General features: G+C 51.2%; 1 protein-coding gene and 1 long non-coding RNA gene across 8 annotated transcripts in view; one reads left to right on the top strand and one right to left on the bottom strand.

Annotated features, from left to right (window-relative positions):
- AAK1 (AP2 associated kinase 1) overlaps positions 1–9,341 on the bottom strand; it is a 56,456-nt gene extending 47,115 nt beyond the window's left edge. For 4 of the 7 annotated variants that reach the window (XM_050982973.1, XM_050982975.1, XM_050982976.1 and 1 more), the window contains exons 1-2: positions 9,112–9,338; positions 8,718–9,023 (exon numbers count right to left, since the gene is read on the bottom strand). In XM_050982973.1, coding sequence (XP_050838930.1) covers positions 8,718–8,880 — 163 coding nt within the window. In that variant the 5' untranslated portion in view covers positions 8,881–9,023; positions 9,112–9,338. Of the gene's footprint in view, positions 1–8,717; positions 9,024–9,111 lie in introns of all 7 variants that reach the window. The other 3 variants (XM_050982972.1, XM_050982970.1, XM_050982971.1) reach the window with 3 other exon arrangements.
- A 317-nt stretch (positions 9,342–9,658) lies between these two features.
- On the top strand, positions 9,659–15,715 carry LOC115484449 (uncharacterized). The gene is made up of 3 exons (XR_003945094.2): positions 9,659–9,846; positions 14,367–14,486; positions 15,512–15,715. It is a non-coding gene; the product is annotated as an uncharacterized LOC115484449 (long non-coding RNA).
- Positions 15,716–16,179: the final 464 nt, after the last annotated feature.

The raw sequence follows: 16,179 nt of genomic DNA, 5'->3' as shown, positions 1-16,179 counted from the left end.
CAGGCATTCAGGAATTCTGGTTCCAGCATCTGGGAATTCTGATTCCTAGGGCAGCACCCAGACATGCTCTGAGCACGGCAGCAGGAGAAGCACAAGCACAACTCCACCCGTTCCAGGAAGAGCCAAGCTGGCAGCCAACAGGACCTGCCAGAGCTCCACAGCAGTGCATGGAGGCTTCTCTCCAAGCAGCTTCCTCTCCTTAAAGCCAGGAATCCATGGCTCACCTTTCCAGGAATGCCAGGTAACTACAGGCTATGGGTGCCTCTGTAAGGACAGGGGACAGGGAGCCCTGGGCCACTGGAGTGCCACCTCCCTGAGTAACAGGAAAACACAACTTAGGGACACATCCCATTCCTCTGCAGAGCAGATGCTAATCCACCCCTGAAGACAACTCCTGAGTGCATGCCAAGCATGGAGAGAGGTATCCACCATGCCACCAGGCACCCCCAGGTACAGCCAGGAGCACAAAGGATCCATCACTCAGCATTTAATGGGAAAAAGATCAGCTCTACATGAAACAGGGCTTTGAGTTTCCATACATGCACAGGTGAAGAGGGAGAGGTCTGAACTATTTGTCCATTCATTTGTCAGGTGTCTAGGAATAGAAAACAGCTGCAGGGGTCCAGAACCTGCAGTCCTGTGACTGTTACTCGCCAAGCCTGTAACCACTGGGGATTGAATTCATCAGTTCAAATGAACTTAAATAATTGTTTTATTTATTTATGTCCCAACTTAAATAATAAATAGATCACTAAATGCATCAGTTACAGAAAAACTTTCAAAGGTACAGTGTAAGGCCTTCTTATGTTAAGTTTAAAACAAAAGCAAAAGGTAGAAAATAACCCCCTGCCCCCTTCAAAACCAGCATCATTTTAATTTTTAAAGAAGTCCAATACACTTACTCCTGTCACATGTGCTGCTGAAAGCTGGGTGAGCAAGGCTGAGTTTGTGTGCTGCCATAGTCTCTGAATAACACCAATCTCCAGAAGATCCTGTGTGTCAGCTCTCACACCATGATGAGCTGTACCATCTCAGCTTCTTGTTCCCCACAGCCTCTCTCTGAGCAGGCCTCCTGAGGCAGCAGCACACCAGTGTGTTCTGGTACCAAGGGAAGGGCCAGGAATCCCCCAGGAGCAGGGACAGGCTTTGTTCTGTATTTGCATTATGTGACACGGGGCCCTGGTCCATGATAAAAGTTCCTGGCTACTATGGTGACATGAATATTAATGACCTGTGATTAAAACACCAGGCAAGGAGTTCTATTTGCATTTCATACAAGACTGTCCCTGCTCTGCTACACAGCCCTTATCAAATGGCTTCATCTTCATGGGCTTCAGCTTCTCATTTGTGAAATAATTTGATAAGCCTCCCTGGCAGCATCTGTCTGTGTGCTCTGCAGAGAGGGGACAGGCTCAGAAGCACAGGTTGTGTCACACCTCACACCCAGAGCCTCTGTGCTCTGCAGAACAGCTCAGCACTTCAAACTGCAACTGGTAATGCAGCACAGAAACAGCAGGGTAAACTCATGTGCACATATCCAAGTACATCTGCTGACTCAGAAGCAACAGGTAAAGGCTGAAAGAAAGGCTCTGACATTCAGCAGATTGGTTCTTCCCAGAAATGTGTGCCCAGGGATCACAGGACAGTGTGACCTGCCTGTCCTGCCCTCTCTCCCACACTGTCCCTCCTCCAGCCCTTGCCACCCCACACTTCAGGGCCCCGTGATGCATTTCTTCATCTCCTCACAAACACAACCAATAAAAGCCACTAACATAAGAACCAGCAGGATCTCATCAGCTGGGTGGAAAGGCAAGTGTGGCAGCACCTGAGTCCCTGCACACACACAGGGGTTTTCACAGTGCTTCCAACTCCAGAGAGTGTTTTCTCTGACAATCTCAGGGTACTGCTCATGGCACCAGCCATCTGCATAGCCCAGGTGTTACACACTCCTTGCCAAAGGTCAAGAGAGTCATTAGAGCAGAGCCCCGGACCAGCAGCAGCCACAAATAACCTTCCTGTGGCCACAGTGCAGCCAGGAGGGAGGATTTCCCATCGATCCAGCTCCCTCCTCACAAGCAGCAGCTCAGTGCCAGAGAGGTCTTTATGGCTGAAGCACTTCCCAAGTCAAAAGCCATTAATCCTTCAGAGGGTCACAACAGGTAACTGAAGGAACACTGAATTAGCAGGTAGGTCATGCAGAGAAGGCACAGAAGACAAAAGGTCTCCATTTCTGTGCTTCTCACATCAGCACTGATTTCTTGTGCTCCTTTAAAGAATTTCAAACCACTTTGGAAGTCCAGATTTTGCATCACTCTCATGAACACCTGAGTAGCGTCCCTATAAAACCTGGGCTAGTGAAGTCACAAAAACATGTATAACACACCAAACCAAGGGCTCCTCCTGCTTGTTCTGGTGCCTTGAAGAAAGGCTGATGTTCAGTGACAGCCACAGGAACCAGGCACATCATGTCCTCATGGAGCATTCTGCACATCTTAGAGACAAGCCTGAGTTTATTTCACTGCTGCCATTTGTGCAGCAAAAGCACACATCAGCCCTGCAAGCATAATTTTGCTTGCAGAAGGAGAGACAAGCTAAGATGATATCTGAACAACAGCTGTGCAATTAGAGAGCCTCAGAAGAGCTTGCATTTTGCTCTCACACCCTCAAGAACAGCTTGTCAGATTACTCTGTAAGTTCACACAGGCACATTTTGGGGCCCCCTACCACAGGCCTATGGGAAGGGAGACTGGTGTGTGACTAACAGAGAATGAGAATGGAGATCAGCTCTACCTGCCCTCATCACAGCACCAGCCAGCTTCCAGCTCAGCTCTGAGGGGATGCACACGCAAATCCCTGCTCAGGGAACTCAGCTGCTGATGGCTTTTTTTATTTTTAATCTATGAGATCACCCGTCAATGGTACGTAATTTCTTTCTGCAAAATCATGAAGCAAACCACATGCTATGAGCATCTTGTTCCAAAAATGTCTTTAATCCAATCCTGCAACACATGGCCCAGGGTCCTGGTGTCAGCAGGGGTTCTGCCACAGAGCAAGTGTGAATTTACACCCAAATCACACGTGTGCCAAGAGCTTCACTGAAATCACAGCGAGGCAGCACTTGAGAGGAAACACAGACTGCAATTAAAGCACCCAGTCTGGAAGGCCAGAGATCAATTCCTGACTTGGCCACACATGCTCTGCATTGCTTCACCTCCCTATCTGAGTTCCCAGCAGCCCTAAAAGGGGTGGAAGGACACATCCACAGGCTGTGCCAGGGCTCAGATACTCTGGGCAGTGTCCTCGCATTAGAGGAGCTGCAGCAGCTCCCCTCTGTTTCACTCTGCTGCATCACACTGAGGGCAGCTAACAATAACTTTCATTTCATTTAGTGGCAATTCCTGGACCTCCTACAAAAGGAGAAAGTTTCCATAATGACAAAAAGCCACAAATAAGAATTACCTTGCAGTGCCTCACTTAAGCCTTTCCAAATCTTTTCCTTGTGCTTGTAAATCACTGTCAGTATTGTTCCTACTCTCAAGAAGTACAGCAGCCAGTATCTGATCCAAGGAGGTTTGTTTCCAGCATGATACCACCACAAGGACATCCTGTGCTTCCCCCATCCTAAGAAGGCAGCACCCCTTCCTGGGAAATTTACTCAGTTACCTCTTGTTATCAGAAGATAACTCCCCCATAAACCAATTTTGCTTATGGCATGTTCTCCTCAGAGACTTCCTGTCTCCTTCCACATGTAGAACACAAGTAAACACTTAGCACAGGAGAAGGCAAATTGGTTGTGACTTTCCAGAGAAGCAGCACCAGCCCTGCAGCTGGCACACTGCCTTCCCAACGGGCACAGCTTCAGCCGGCCCAGAACATTTACCCTGAAAAAAAGTCACCTTCAAGGGAAGCAGCTCCCAGCCCCAAGACAAGTGTGCAGCACCTAGCCAGTGCTGACCCCTCATTAGCCATGATTAACGCAGGTGGGTGAGCCTGGAAAGCAAGAAGTGCTAAATCCAGAGTGGATTCCAGCTTGTCTTCAGCACATTTGTAACTTCCCACCTGCTCTCCTCGAGCTGCTGACAAGCTCCTGCACAAAGGGGAGAAGGCTCACGCCACAATAAAAACATTATGCACATGCAACCAGAGGTTAGCAACCCGTTCCTTTATAACTACTAGAACACTGGTGCAAGACCCCAGCTGGAGAGTTAAACCATTTATTACCCCCAGCCAGAATCCCAAAACTAGGCTTTCTTATACTGACAACTTCATAGCAGGACTGCTGAAACAGAAACTCTCTTGGTTTCACATGGGGGGTTCCTTCCTGGGATGATGGCTGGCTGGGCTAGCACTGCTTCTAAACCAGCTTTTAGCTGCCACAGCTGCTCCATAAGGAACCAGCCCCCCAGGCACAACCCAGAGCCCTTCTGTGACAGGCTGCACAAAGCCCACGAGCCAGGCCAGGCCAGTCTCTGGCCCACACAACTTCTTACACACTTAAATCCACTAACACCTGCTTTTCCTCCCTGATTACATCTCAGGACACAGCACACACTGTCCCAGCAAAAGCTGTGCTGCTAAAAGCACCAAAACACTTGGGATACCTCAGCATTTAGCAAATAACTCCCTTGGGATTCTTCACAAGTTCCCCTGGCTTCTACTCTCAGAAAAGCAGACTGCTGGAACACAGACTCAAACATCCTACCTGGCAGAGCAGAGTGCAGAGTACACGTTCTGCCTCACAAGAAACAGGGAAAAAATTAAAAAATAAAAATCACATGTCCCATTCCAAGAGGAGAAACAGTTTAATTCCTAATCCAAATGTCCCTGGTCAGGTGATTAGCAGCTGGCCCTTGGCTGAAGCTGGAAAGCAGTAACTCACAAAATACACTTCAAAGAAAAGTCATGAACCCAACCACACTGGAAAGGGGTTGAGGATCACATAAATCTGCAAAACGCCCCTCAGATGGGCTTTGCTTTAAACTGAAATTACTTCAGAAGACGCTCACGTGTATTTTCAGTGACTTCAGGTTATGGTGCTGCAGGGGAAGGAGGTGCCAAGGGAGAGCAGGGCAGGGGTCAGCAGAAACCCTCTGCACTCAGGTCAGCCACACCCCTGGGCAGCTCAGGGCACAGGCTGGGCATTCACAGCCTCTCCCAGCTGCTTCCCACATGCACTGGCCTGTAGGTCTGCTAAGAAAACTCAGGATGGATCCCACAAGGTCCTTCTTTTCAAAACAGAGGAAAAATACAGCTGGCAAACGTAAGATGATTCTGTGACTTTGCACTGGTTTGTAATACCAACCATTAAATGCTTTCAAATCAACACCAGCTACAGCACACAGGCACGTACCTGAAAAACTCCAGTGAGGTACCCAACAATTATTAAACCTGAATCCCTTACTTAGACACTTGAAGATGAAAGACCTTCAAAAAGGCACAAGTAATTTTAAAAGTAACTTTTCACAGACCTGCAGAAAGGCAGCCTGTACTTTTTGCTAGAAGCAGAGCAAGACAAACAAAACCCTGCTCAAACACATGCCCCATCAATGTTTACACACCTCAGGTCAGCTCAGCACTCTCTCACAACACTGTGAGTAGAGTCACACCAAACACAAAAGCCCTCAAAAAAGGGACACTGGGGCAATCCCCAACCTGCTTTAGCTCACCCGTGCCTTGTGGTACTTTGCCACACACCCCTCCCAAACTCCTTAGCAAATTCCTCATTTATGGCAATATCCTTCTCAATGTTTCTGCTGCCCTGATCCCCATCAGAGGGACACCAACCTCTCTAGAGTTCCAGCATGGGGCTGTGGGGTGGGATTTTGTTGTTTTGGCTTTTCCCCTACACACAGGCAGAAACAAAGAGCAGTATCTGACTTGGTCCAACGCTGTTTCAGTTTATTTTCAGAAAGAAAACAGCAAGACAGCAGCCTGACTCAGCCCCACACTGCAAGAGCTCCTGGGCATTCACTTCAGCTCTGTGAAACACCAGTCCCAACACTCCTCAGCCCATACTGGGGCACTGTGTGACTGTAACCTGGCCCTGCAGACCCCCAGGGCCAGCAGCACTGCCCTCCCACTACAGATAATCCTTGTGCAAACTTGGAGGGCAATTGTTCAAGAGCTTATTTGTGCTCTTACATGGATTAGAGCAGGAGAGCTACAACGACCCAACTAGGAATCACCTATTGCAACACCCTGTTTGTAAAAACCTCCTGATTCACCATATCCTAACACCACAACCAACCTCTCAAATTCCTTCTGCATTATTCCCATCTACTTCCTTCCAAAAGGAGGGGATGTTCCTCCCTGCCCAGGCAGGCAAGTATCCAGACAGAGCTATTTTTCAGAGGTGGGGGAGTTAAACCATGCAGGTTTAACAGCAGGTATTTTGGGGGATCTACACAAGAGCCCAGAGGCACAGGGAGCCACTGGCCACCTGGCACAGGCGGTGCTGCAGCCAGGGCACACTCCTCATCAGCAGGGTTGCTCAGCAGAATTCAGGGTGACCAGGCACAGCGCTGACAGGCAGAGGCAAATCCCAACACTTAATTCCGAAACTTCTGGTTCAACTCAAGTCTCCTCCACACCGTTCATCACTTCATTGCTTCTCTCTTTTAAGTCACTTTTACATCTCATTTTTTTTCATGGTTCATAGGCTGCACCTAAACACAGGCCTCCCCACTCCCTCCTAAAGCAACGGGGATGAGAGGTCCTTCCTTCCCAGACAGGATACTCCTCCTCCAAAGTGCTTCCCAGGGGACTCTTCCTTTTAGCAGAGATAGCCAGCAGTTGCCTCCAGCACTGCTGAAACACCAGTGCAGATAGAGAGAGGTTTTCCAGCCGAGTCCAGACGTCAGGAGCACAGGGACTGGGCTGCCCACGAGCTCCCCAGGTCTCCAGCTGAGTCAGGGAGAAAAGGCTGTTTACCAGCACACCCAGCCACGGGCATGCAGAGCTGCAGCACTCCTGAGCCACCCTGCTCCCCAGCTGGCCCAACTTTCCTGCAGAGGAAAGGGCATTTCCACTGTTCCCAACAGAAGGTGCCAGCCTGCAAACCAGCACACCGCCTCGCTCGTGCCCCTTGGAGGCTCCACTCTGCACACAGAAGGATCTCACACTGCCCACAGCAGAGTCTCACTGGCAGGGAGGCACCTGGGCAGCACCTTTCACCAGAACTCCCTCTGCTCACAGAACTGTTTCACAGGTGTGCTCAGCCTGCATGTGAGGAACCCAGAGCTGCAGGCCACGCTCCATGCCACAGACAGGAACCAGGAGATGCAGGGAAAAGCCCCCACAGGACAGAGAGGCAGGGAAGGGAGGCTCTTCCCTCCCAGGCAATCTGTGCTCCCACCTCCACCTCTGCAGCAGCAGGAGAGCCCGGTGACACACGGCTTCGCTTCCCGGGGCAGAACCTGCCAGCTCATTACTCATCAGCAAAAAAAGCTTCTGCCTTCCCATCTTACCAGGATGAGGCCATCCTGCATTAAAGAGAGACTGACAGCTTCTCAAGTTTAGCTCATGCAGGGCCTCAGCTTCCAGGGCCAAAAGGGCCTTGGAAATACCAGTCCAGGCAAACCTATATTGCAAATTTCAAGGGGGAAAATAATCACTGTAGTTGCTAGGTAAAAGCCTGGTTTTGGTGCTCCTCTCAGCAGAACACATCAGAAACCAAGTCTGAAAAACAGCCACAGACCTATTTTCTTGTACACCGTGGTGAATTCTTACAAATCTGAACACAGGCAGCATATACAGAGTCCCTTTTCCATTTTAGGGCTCTTTCTGTAAAAGCCAACACAGGTCCTCCCACTCAGCTCTCTCCCAGCAGCTCTCCTCTCCTTCACCATCAAAACAAAACAGTTTGGACTAAATCTGCCCAGGATGCTGCGCAGGAGGGACCAGGTCTAAAGAGGCCAACGTCTCTCTGAAGGTCGAGGCTAAGGTTACCAGGCAGAGCCATTCAGGAGTTCCTTACAGCCCCAACAAATGAAATGTAAAATGATAGTTAGAGCAGCAGAGCTGGTTACAATTAACAAATGCCACCAGCAGCTTGCTGCACTGCAAGGCCTGCACACTTCATGAGTTCTGTAACCCCTAGGATTCATTTTTAGGTCTCTAACTGTTTTATTTGGGGGAAAAAAAAAAAGAAAGAAAAAAGGCAATTGAGATCACCACTTTGCCTTGCAGACATCCCACATACAGAGAAATCCCTCATCCCAGGTCACAGCCAGTCCTGCTCAGCCTACCTATGTGCACAACATAGCTACAAGGAATTTACTCCAGTGTTTTAATCCTCTCTGCTTGAGGTGGGAAAGGAGGTAACAGCTGAAGAAAGTTTAAGAGTGAAAGACACTGCTTTCTTTATTTACAGCATCTTGTTCTGCACCAAAATATTTGACGCTTCTGGTTTGGGTGTTTCTTTTGGTTAACTCCCACTTTAGAAGTGGCAAACAATTAACTTCTAAATATCCCCCAATTTCTAAAACATTAAAAAAAAGCTAACTCTACCAAACCCACGCTGGATTTACAGATGGGAATACCAGACACATCAGCTTACAGACACCACTGGACTGCAATTCTGCCAAGGACAATGAAATATTCAGGAATCTGGGGGTCAAGGAGGAGGCTAGGTGCCCGGGACAGCCCAAGGCCTCCCTTCCAGCTTGGGGAGGGACAGCAGCATCCATCAAGCGCTCGGAAAGGAACCGGGACCTTACCTTCAGCCAGCACCTCGTCCACGGTGACCTGGTGCCGGCCGATGCTGAAGACCCGGCCGATGTAGCCGCTGCCCGGGCCGCTGCTGCCGCCGCCGCCGCCGCTGGTGCCCGACCCGGGCCCGGAGCCGCCCTGCTCCCGGCGAGAGTCGAAGAACTTCTTCATGTCTCAGGAGGCGGCAGTGCCGGCCACGGGGGCGATGCCCGAGTCGGTCCCGAGCCCTCCCGGCTCCTGCCGCGGCCGCTGAGGGGGGCCCGGCGCCGCTCGCCTGGCGGGGCCGAGCCGCGCTGTCCCCCGGGGAGTCACACCTGCAAAAGCAGCGGGGATAACGGGCCTGCGGCGTTACCCCCGCGGGCCCCGCCGCGAGCCCCGGCCCGCAGGGACCCTGCCCGGTACCTCGCAGAGGGCGGCGGGTGCCTCCATGCGCCCCGCGGGGCCGGCGTGCGCAGCCCCACCGGGTCACGGCGGGGGCCGGCTGCCGGCAGGGCCCGGGGCCCGCATCGCTGCCTGGCGGCGTCACCGGTGACCACCGAGCCCGTCAGGGACAGGGACAGGGACCGACCCCGCCGCCGCCGCCCCCCGCCGGCCCCATCCGACCAGGAAATGAGCCGTCACAGGAAGTCCCGGCTGCCGTCGGGAGCACCGCCCCCGCGCCGCCGCCAGCTGCTGGGCCCGGCCCCGCCGCCCCGGGCTGTCCCGTTCCGCTCCGTCCCGGGATGTCGCGTCCCGGGATGTCCTGTCCTGTCCCGTCCCGCAGCCCCCGGAGCGCCCCCCGCCCCACGGCGCGGCGGGAGGGGGAGCGGGGGCTCGGAGGGATGGCGGCGCCGCGCGGGGCACGCTGGGGGCGGTAGTTCCCTGTGTTCCCCTGGGGGGGGGCCCGGCCGGTGGGGACTACAAGTCCCGGCGTGCCGCGCGGCTCCGGCCGGCAGGGGGCGCTGTGCTCGGGCCGTGAGGGGGCTGTGGCGGAGCCCCCGGGCCGGGGTCGCCCCTCGGTCCGGCTGGGACCGGAGGCTGCCCCAGGGACAGCGGAGGGGACCCGGGGGCTCTGCGTCCTCCTCGCCGCGATGGATGAGCGCAGAAATCTTGTCCGTGAGGAACCACGGCCCACATTCGGCCTTTGCATGGTGACGGGTATTTACGTTTATCTCTGAAGTAATGCGCTAAAGTCGATGTTTTTGTGATATAATAATAAAAGGCCACTGCTGTGACATCTTGGGATTAACCTGCAGCACGAGGCTTATCTTCACACAGGCCCTGCTAGCGCCTGCTTTGGGAGCCTAAAAATCCTGAAAGCAGAGATACCCCAAGCATTCAAAATGTCTTTAGTGTTTTACACCTGCTAGCTGTTTTTGTAAAACCTGTGCCTTGGATTTGCTGTTGAATTACAGCTTCCTCCTCCTTCCTGCCTGAATACTGGCAAGGTGCTCCTCCAGAGCCCAAAGCCATTGGGTCAGGCTATGGAAAGGTCTAGTTTAGCTCAGATCTTGGGAAACTTACTTTAAATGCACTTTGGGTTCTTCTCAGCATTTTTTCCTCAGAAATCAGGAGATTTTCCCAGCCTTTGGCATCCAGAGCAGCCAGCTCCTCATGCACTACTGAAGGCCGGAGCTGGGATTTCATGCAGCACAAGGAAATGTTAAAAGGGCAAAAATTGTTTTTTCCAGAATGAAGGACCAGAATACAAAACCCAAGCAGCACGTGGCTGCCAAATGAATACCTCCATGACAGCACCACTCTCCCTCCTCCCCTCTGACTGGGATGGAAGAGGAAACCAAAGCGTGGTCCCATTTCCCCAATGACTGTTATTTCCTGTATTATGGTAATAACTACAGCCATCCTGCTGCCAGCCCCTGTCCCCAGGGCAGGCCAGGCCTGGTTGCTTTGGGGTGACAAAAATGTTTATCCTTCCCTCAGCCCTTGGCCTCACTTTGGTCACGAGCTTCCAGCAATGCCAGTGAGATTGGATCAGCCTTTTGTAAATGGGTCTAATTGGGTTTTTCCTCTCAGTGTTTGAAGGCTTTTAAGATGCATATGGCTCTAAGAATAGGCAGGTAAAATTGCTGGTGGTAACATTTAGCAATACACAGATGCACAGATCTGACAGCACATCACTACAGTTGTTTTTCTGCTGAGCCACTGTGCCTCTTCACTGCGGATAATGCTTCTTCCACCATCCTCATCCTCAGCAGGTCTTAAAGCTATGGGCTCACAAGCCCACCCTGCAGACCCCAAAGTCCTCCTTTGACCACCTCCAGTCAGCCATAATTTGTAGCCACCCCAAGTCCCCACAGCTGGAGCTGCAGTCACTGCAGCCAGCACACGTGTGCAAACAGTCCTTTTTCATTTGCAGGCTTAAATCTGCGTGAAACATGCTTGGCTGTGCTTTGGGGCTCTGTGATGAATTAACTGCCAGTGCTCAGTGCAGAAGGTTCACGTGCCCTTTGGAATAAATATGAACTGAGTAAAGTCTCAGTTGCTTCTACCCATTATTTTAAATTATTTTTTAAATTTCTCTAACCTGTGAAAATCCCCAGGCATCTCTCAAGACAGGTAAAACACCCAGTGCAAAAATTGGGTCCCATCACTGGGGATTTCTGGGGACTCTGCAGAACTGAACCATTTCCAAGGAAATTGGGCATCTCTGTACAGTACAGGGAAATGACTCATTTCCAAGTAAAGAAGATAAAAGCCACTGCATGCAGAGAGCTGCAGATGCACTGCTGAGCCTCCTCCCTGGCTCTGAGAGGGCTTTTTTTAACCATACCTGCAGTGCAATGCAGGGAGTGTCAGACCCACGCAGGGCTGGGAGCTCTGGTGATCAGCCCACGGGCACACAAACCCCACCCATGACCATCTTGGGGGGCAGAGCACAGCAGGAGCCATCCCCGGCTGCAGACGCTGAGGATATCCTTTATTCCAGAAGGCACAAGGCTGGTCTGTGCTGCTGCAATTCCAGTGACCTTCACAGGGATCAGAGGGAACTGAGCCTGAAAGCTCCAAGTGAAAAAGCTGATCCGTGGCCACGGCACACACAGGGCCTGGTGCTTCTCCCGTGTCAGAGCGGCTCCAGAGCACTCCCAGGCTCGTCGTGCTGCAGAGAGGAACCTCTGACTAATGCACTCAATCCTAAGCACTGAATTTTAAGCTGCTGAAGTCCCATGACGCGAGGTTTAAAATATCTGAGTGTGGTCAGCAGAGCTGCTTCCCTGCACATTCTCTCCCTGATCTCTGCTCCTCCTGCACTGCTCAGAAACTGCATTCAAATCCCCAGGAAGAAGCACATTAATACAGCTGCATCCCTCTTCATCAAACTTTCCAGACAGCTCAGCATTTTCTAAATAAAAACAGGCCTGGGCAGGTTTCCTGCGGCCCCCGAAAGGCGGGGGCACACTGGCCCCTTCTGGAGAGCTCGGGGAGCGGCAGCCACGGAGAGCGGAGCTGGCACAGCTTCCTGTGCTTGCTGCCACTTCACCGGCCAGGGGAAACACAGCCATGGTCACCTTTTCCTGAATTCACCGCATAATAAAGAGGTCTTAACCACACGGTAATGTTTATCTTGATAAGGATGTGGGGAGAGCCCTTTTTACACAGTGATAGGGGTAACTGTTGCAAAGTAAGGGAGGGGGTAATCAGATTGAATATAAGAAAGGAATTCCTCCCTGTGAGGGGGATGAGACCCTGGCACAGGGTGCCCAGAGCAGCTGTGGCTACACATGGATCCCTGGAAGTGTCCAAGGCCAGGCTGGACAGGGCTTGGAGCACCCTGGGATGGTGGAATGTGTCCCTGCCCATGGAGCTTGGAACAAGATGAGCTTTAAGGTCCTTCCCAACCCAGTGCATTCCACAATTCTATGTCTCTTTAAATATACCTTTACTGCAAAAAACTCTGTTAAGCTTCTCACCAGCAAGGAATAGAGCTGCTGTTCTATCTCTCTGCCTGTGATTCTCTGGATTTCAAGGATTTCTTTCCAAGTGCACAGTAGTGGCCCCCAAACACTATTAGTATTACCAGAAAAACCATCACTGATCTCCATCACCCCCAAGAAAAGGTCAGTTCTCAAGAACACTGTCACACAGCTGGGCTTTACTGGGTTCAGAGCTGTGCAGAGGAACAAAAACGCTCCAGAACTCAGATCTGTATTTCACGTGTTTAGGAGCTGGAAGCTTCCACCTCGTTGGTGCTCCTGTTTGCCCTTGCAGGACATCCTCTCTGGCTCCAGAAATGGCTCTGATTCCTGTGGCTGGAAGCCAATCTTCCATCCACAGCAGTGGCACTCTCACAAACCCTGGAGCTGATTGAGCTCTGCAGGCTCACACACGTGGGATGCAGTGCCTGGATTGACCCAGTGTACAGCCAGGGGATGGAGCACTGGCTGGGACAGAGCCCTGTTCTCAAGGAGCACGACTTTGCACCACAGCTCGCTCTGTCCCTTGGAGCAGCTGCTGCTACACTGAGGGAAGTTTGCTTGGGTTCTCCCTGAGAAGGGATTTATCCGCTGTGTTTCCAGTGTCAGGATCCTGCTGGGGCTCCTCCTGCCCCGAGCTACCTCACCCGGCTCTGCCCACACCCCTTGCTCACTTCTGTTTAAATGCAGGGTAAGGAAAAGTCATCCTGAGCTGGGCAACCGTAGAGCTGTTTCCATCCCCTAGAGCTGGGTCATGGCCAAATTACAGAGCAGCTAAGTAAGATTAAACTACATGGACGCAGATATTACTTAAGAAGAAAAAGTGAAAGCTACTCATTTCCTCTTCAGAACGATATGTATGCTAATTAAAGTAAACATTCGTTTAGCCCTCTCCCTCTCTGGAGGTTTTTGCAGCCTCCTGCTCCCCTTTGGGCCACAGGCAGCCAGCGAGGCCATCAGACCACCGATGGCCCCGGACTGCTTGCATTCCCTGCTGTTTACAGCTTTAGTGGAAAAAAGGAAACAGCAGACTGGGCCCGTGCCAAGTGCAGCCTTCAGTTTCTCTGTGGGAGAAAGGCAGAGTGGGTGGGCATCTCTGAGGCAGTGTCAGCACAGCATATGCTGGGGGACAGCAGCGTGGAGAGCCCCCCGCCGCCGAGATGCTGCTAGAGCTGTCAGCGTGAGGAGCTGAGAGAGCAGCTGGGATCCCCTCCTGAGTGCCCCCCGCAGAACACGAGCATCCCCACCCTGAGAACCTGGTGATTGAAGCTCACTTGAAAGGGAATTCGACTCCTGGCTGTCTCATCCTTGCAGTGCTCTTCGCTGTCTCCCCTTACAGCTCATTGTCTCAGGCATGTGGGCTCCCCCCGTGTCCAAGTGGTCTCTTGTTTTAAAGGCATCTTGGCTTACAGCAGTTTTCTCAAATCAGTTCTGCTCCCCAGTTCCTTCTTGGCCTTGTGTGATATTTATGTTTATGTAATCTACCCAGAGAGCCTTTGACTTGCATAGCAGTGTTGGTATGCTGTGCTCAGGGTTCTAAATCCTGCCTGGATTGCTAAAAGGGAGAGTGCTGCGCCTTCCCCTGATAGTGCTGAGTGCACAGGCAGTGTTTCTAGTGGTTATGAGGAGTTAAGAACACTCCAATTTCTTATGTGAGTTGGAATAGTTCAGTTTTCCCACTCAAATAAGCACTGCTTACCTAGGTCTGGGAGTGTTTCATCTTCCTTCCTCTCTTTGTGTTAAAAGGGCTCTACTCCAAACATGGATCAACAGCTCCAGGCTGCCTCTTCCTAAGGCCTTCCCAAAAACGCCTCTTCCCAAATCACATCAGAGTTGTGGTGTTTCACCTTCCACAGTGCTGAACAGGTAAGGACACACCCTTGCTCTAAGGGTCAGAAGTGCTCCTGGATGTCTGCAGTGAGCCCTAACAATTGCAGTTCACTTTGGGACTATTGTGATATTAATACCCAGAATGAGAATTTACCCTCTTAAATGCATCCAGAACTCAGTGCTTTGGAAAAGCAAGGGCTGGCTTTCAGCCTCCACCCTACCTTTGGGTACTGCTGCTATGGAGACAACACTGACTGAGCTGCAGCATCCAACACACTCCCACAGCACTTGTGCAACCCTTCAATAACCCCATTTTCAGGGGCTGCTTGCAAACTGCCAGTGCTCAGGTGTGGAAATGAGCACTTCCTTTGTGAACCTCCTAAAAACAGCAGCTAAATCCCCAAAGGGCCAGATTCTGACCCTCCCTTGGCGAATGACTTCATTAGTGTCAGAATTTGGAGCTCAGTGAGTGAGGTGAGGCTGTTCCTCAAGAGCTAAAGGCAGGTACCTGCTGATGAAAGGGCACACTGAAAATCTCTCCTCCTAGCACAAGGCTCCTTTGCTCTCTGAGATGCAAATTTAAAAGGTCAGGTCCTTCAGGCAAAAACAAATGCTGCCATTTTCTAGAGGTTCAGCTCTGTTCTCATGTGGGACTCAATAAATACCCCTACCTAAAGGGCTGCTGCTTGAGCCCAAGTTATTTACTTAATGCACACTGCCCTCCCTGCTTTTCTGTGACCTTTGGTTTTCATTAGGTCTTTTGTGGATGGGAGAGCAGCAGGATGGAATGGGAATAGAAAGCATGTGTGTAACTGAGTAAAGTAACAGAGTAAAGTCTGGGGGGTCCAGAGCTTTAAACCAAGGGTGGTTAAAATAATTGACAGGACAAATGAAGTATCTGTGAACAGAAGAGCAACGTGCTCTGTCACTGCACTGAGAGGGACTGTGGGCTTGTCCCCTGCTGTCCCTCTTTTGATGCAAGGACAGCAAAGCTATGCCAGCCAGTGATATTCTTCAGCTGGAGGTACTGGAGAATAACCATAGCCTTTCCATCCTTTCAGAGATGAAGACAAAGCTGAAAGTTGAGCAGACCCTACACAAAGGACCCCTGGAGAGACAAAGCTTTGTCACCTGAACCTTGTCTAGGAAAACACAGCAACAACTCTTCACCTTCCTGAAAGGAGCAGCTCCTGGAGCAAGGTATAACAGGGCTCCTTAAACCCCCTGTCATTCTATCCACCTTCCAGGGAAGCTCAGACAACTCTCAGCATGCTCAGAAGCTCTTGTGCCTTTTTGTTTTCCTTTCTGGTCCAAATAATCGTGACTGAATCAGATGGCTTTGGAGCCAGCACCCATAACCAGCCATGATTACAGGGAGCTTGGCTGTGTGATGTGTCGGGATCTGGCTGCTGAATGGAATACACTTACATGACTAATTCCAGGTGGCCAAAAACATCCACACAAACACTTTGTATCTTCAGGTATTCCTCCTACTTGGTGCCTCTGCCAGGGGGAAAGCAAAGGTTAAATTGTGAAAATAATGAACGGGAGGATTGGTGTAATATTTAACTAATTTGTAAAGAAAAGTAATAACTCATGGTATTGAATAATTACTATTGCATATGCCAGTGACAGCAGTGACAGAGCCTTCCAGTCCTGGGGGCTGAAGAGACTGGGAAGCAAACAGGAGGATGAAAATACACAGGCTAAAAAAATCCCTGGCAATGTA

This window comes from Serinus canaria, chromosome 22 (assembly GCF_022539315.1).
Source record: "Serinus canaria isolate serCan28SL12 chromosome 22, serCan2020, whole genome shotgun sequence".
In the NCBI taxonomy this organism is placed as follows: domain Eukaryota; kingdom Metazoa; phylum Chordata; class Aves; order Passeriformes; family Fringillidae; genus Serinus; species Serinus canaria.
Note: the sequence above shows the minus strand (reverse complement) of the source record. Positions and strands in the feature narration are given on the sequence as shown.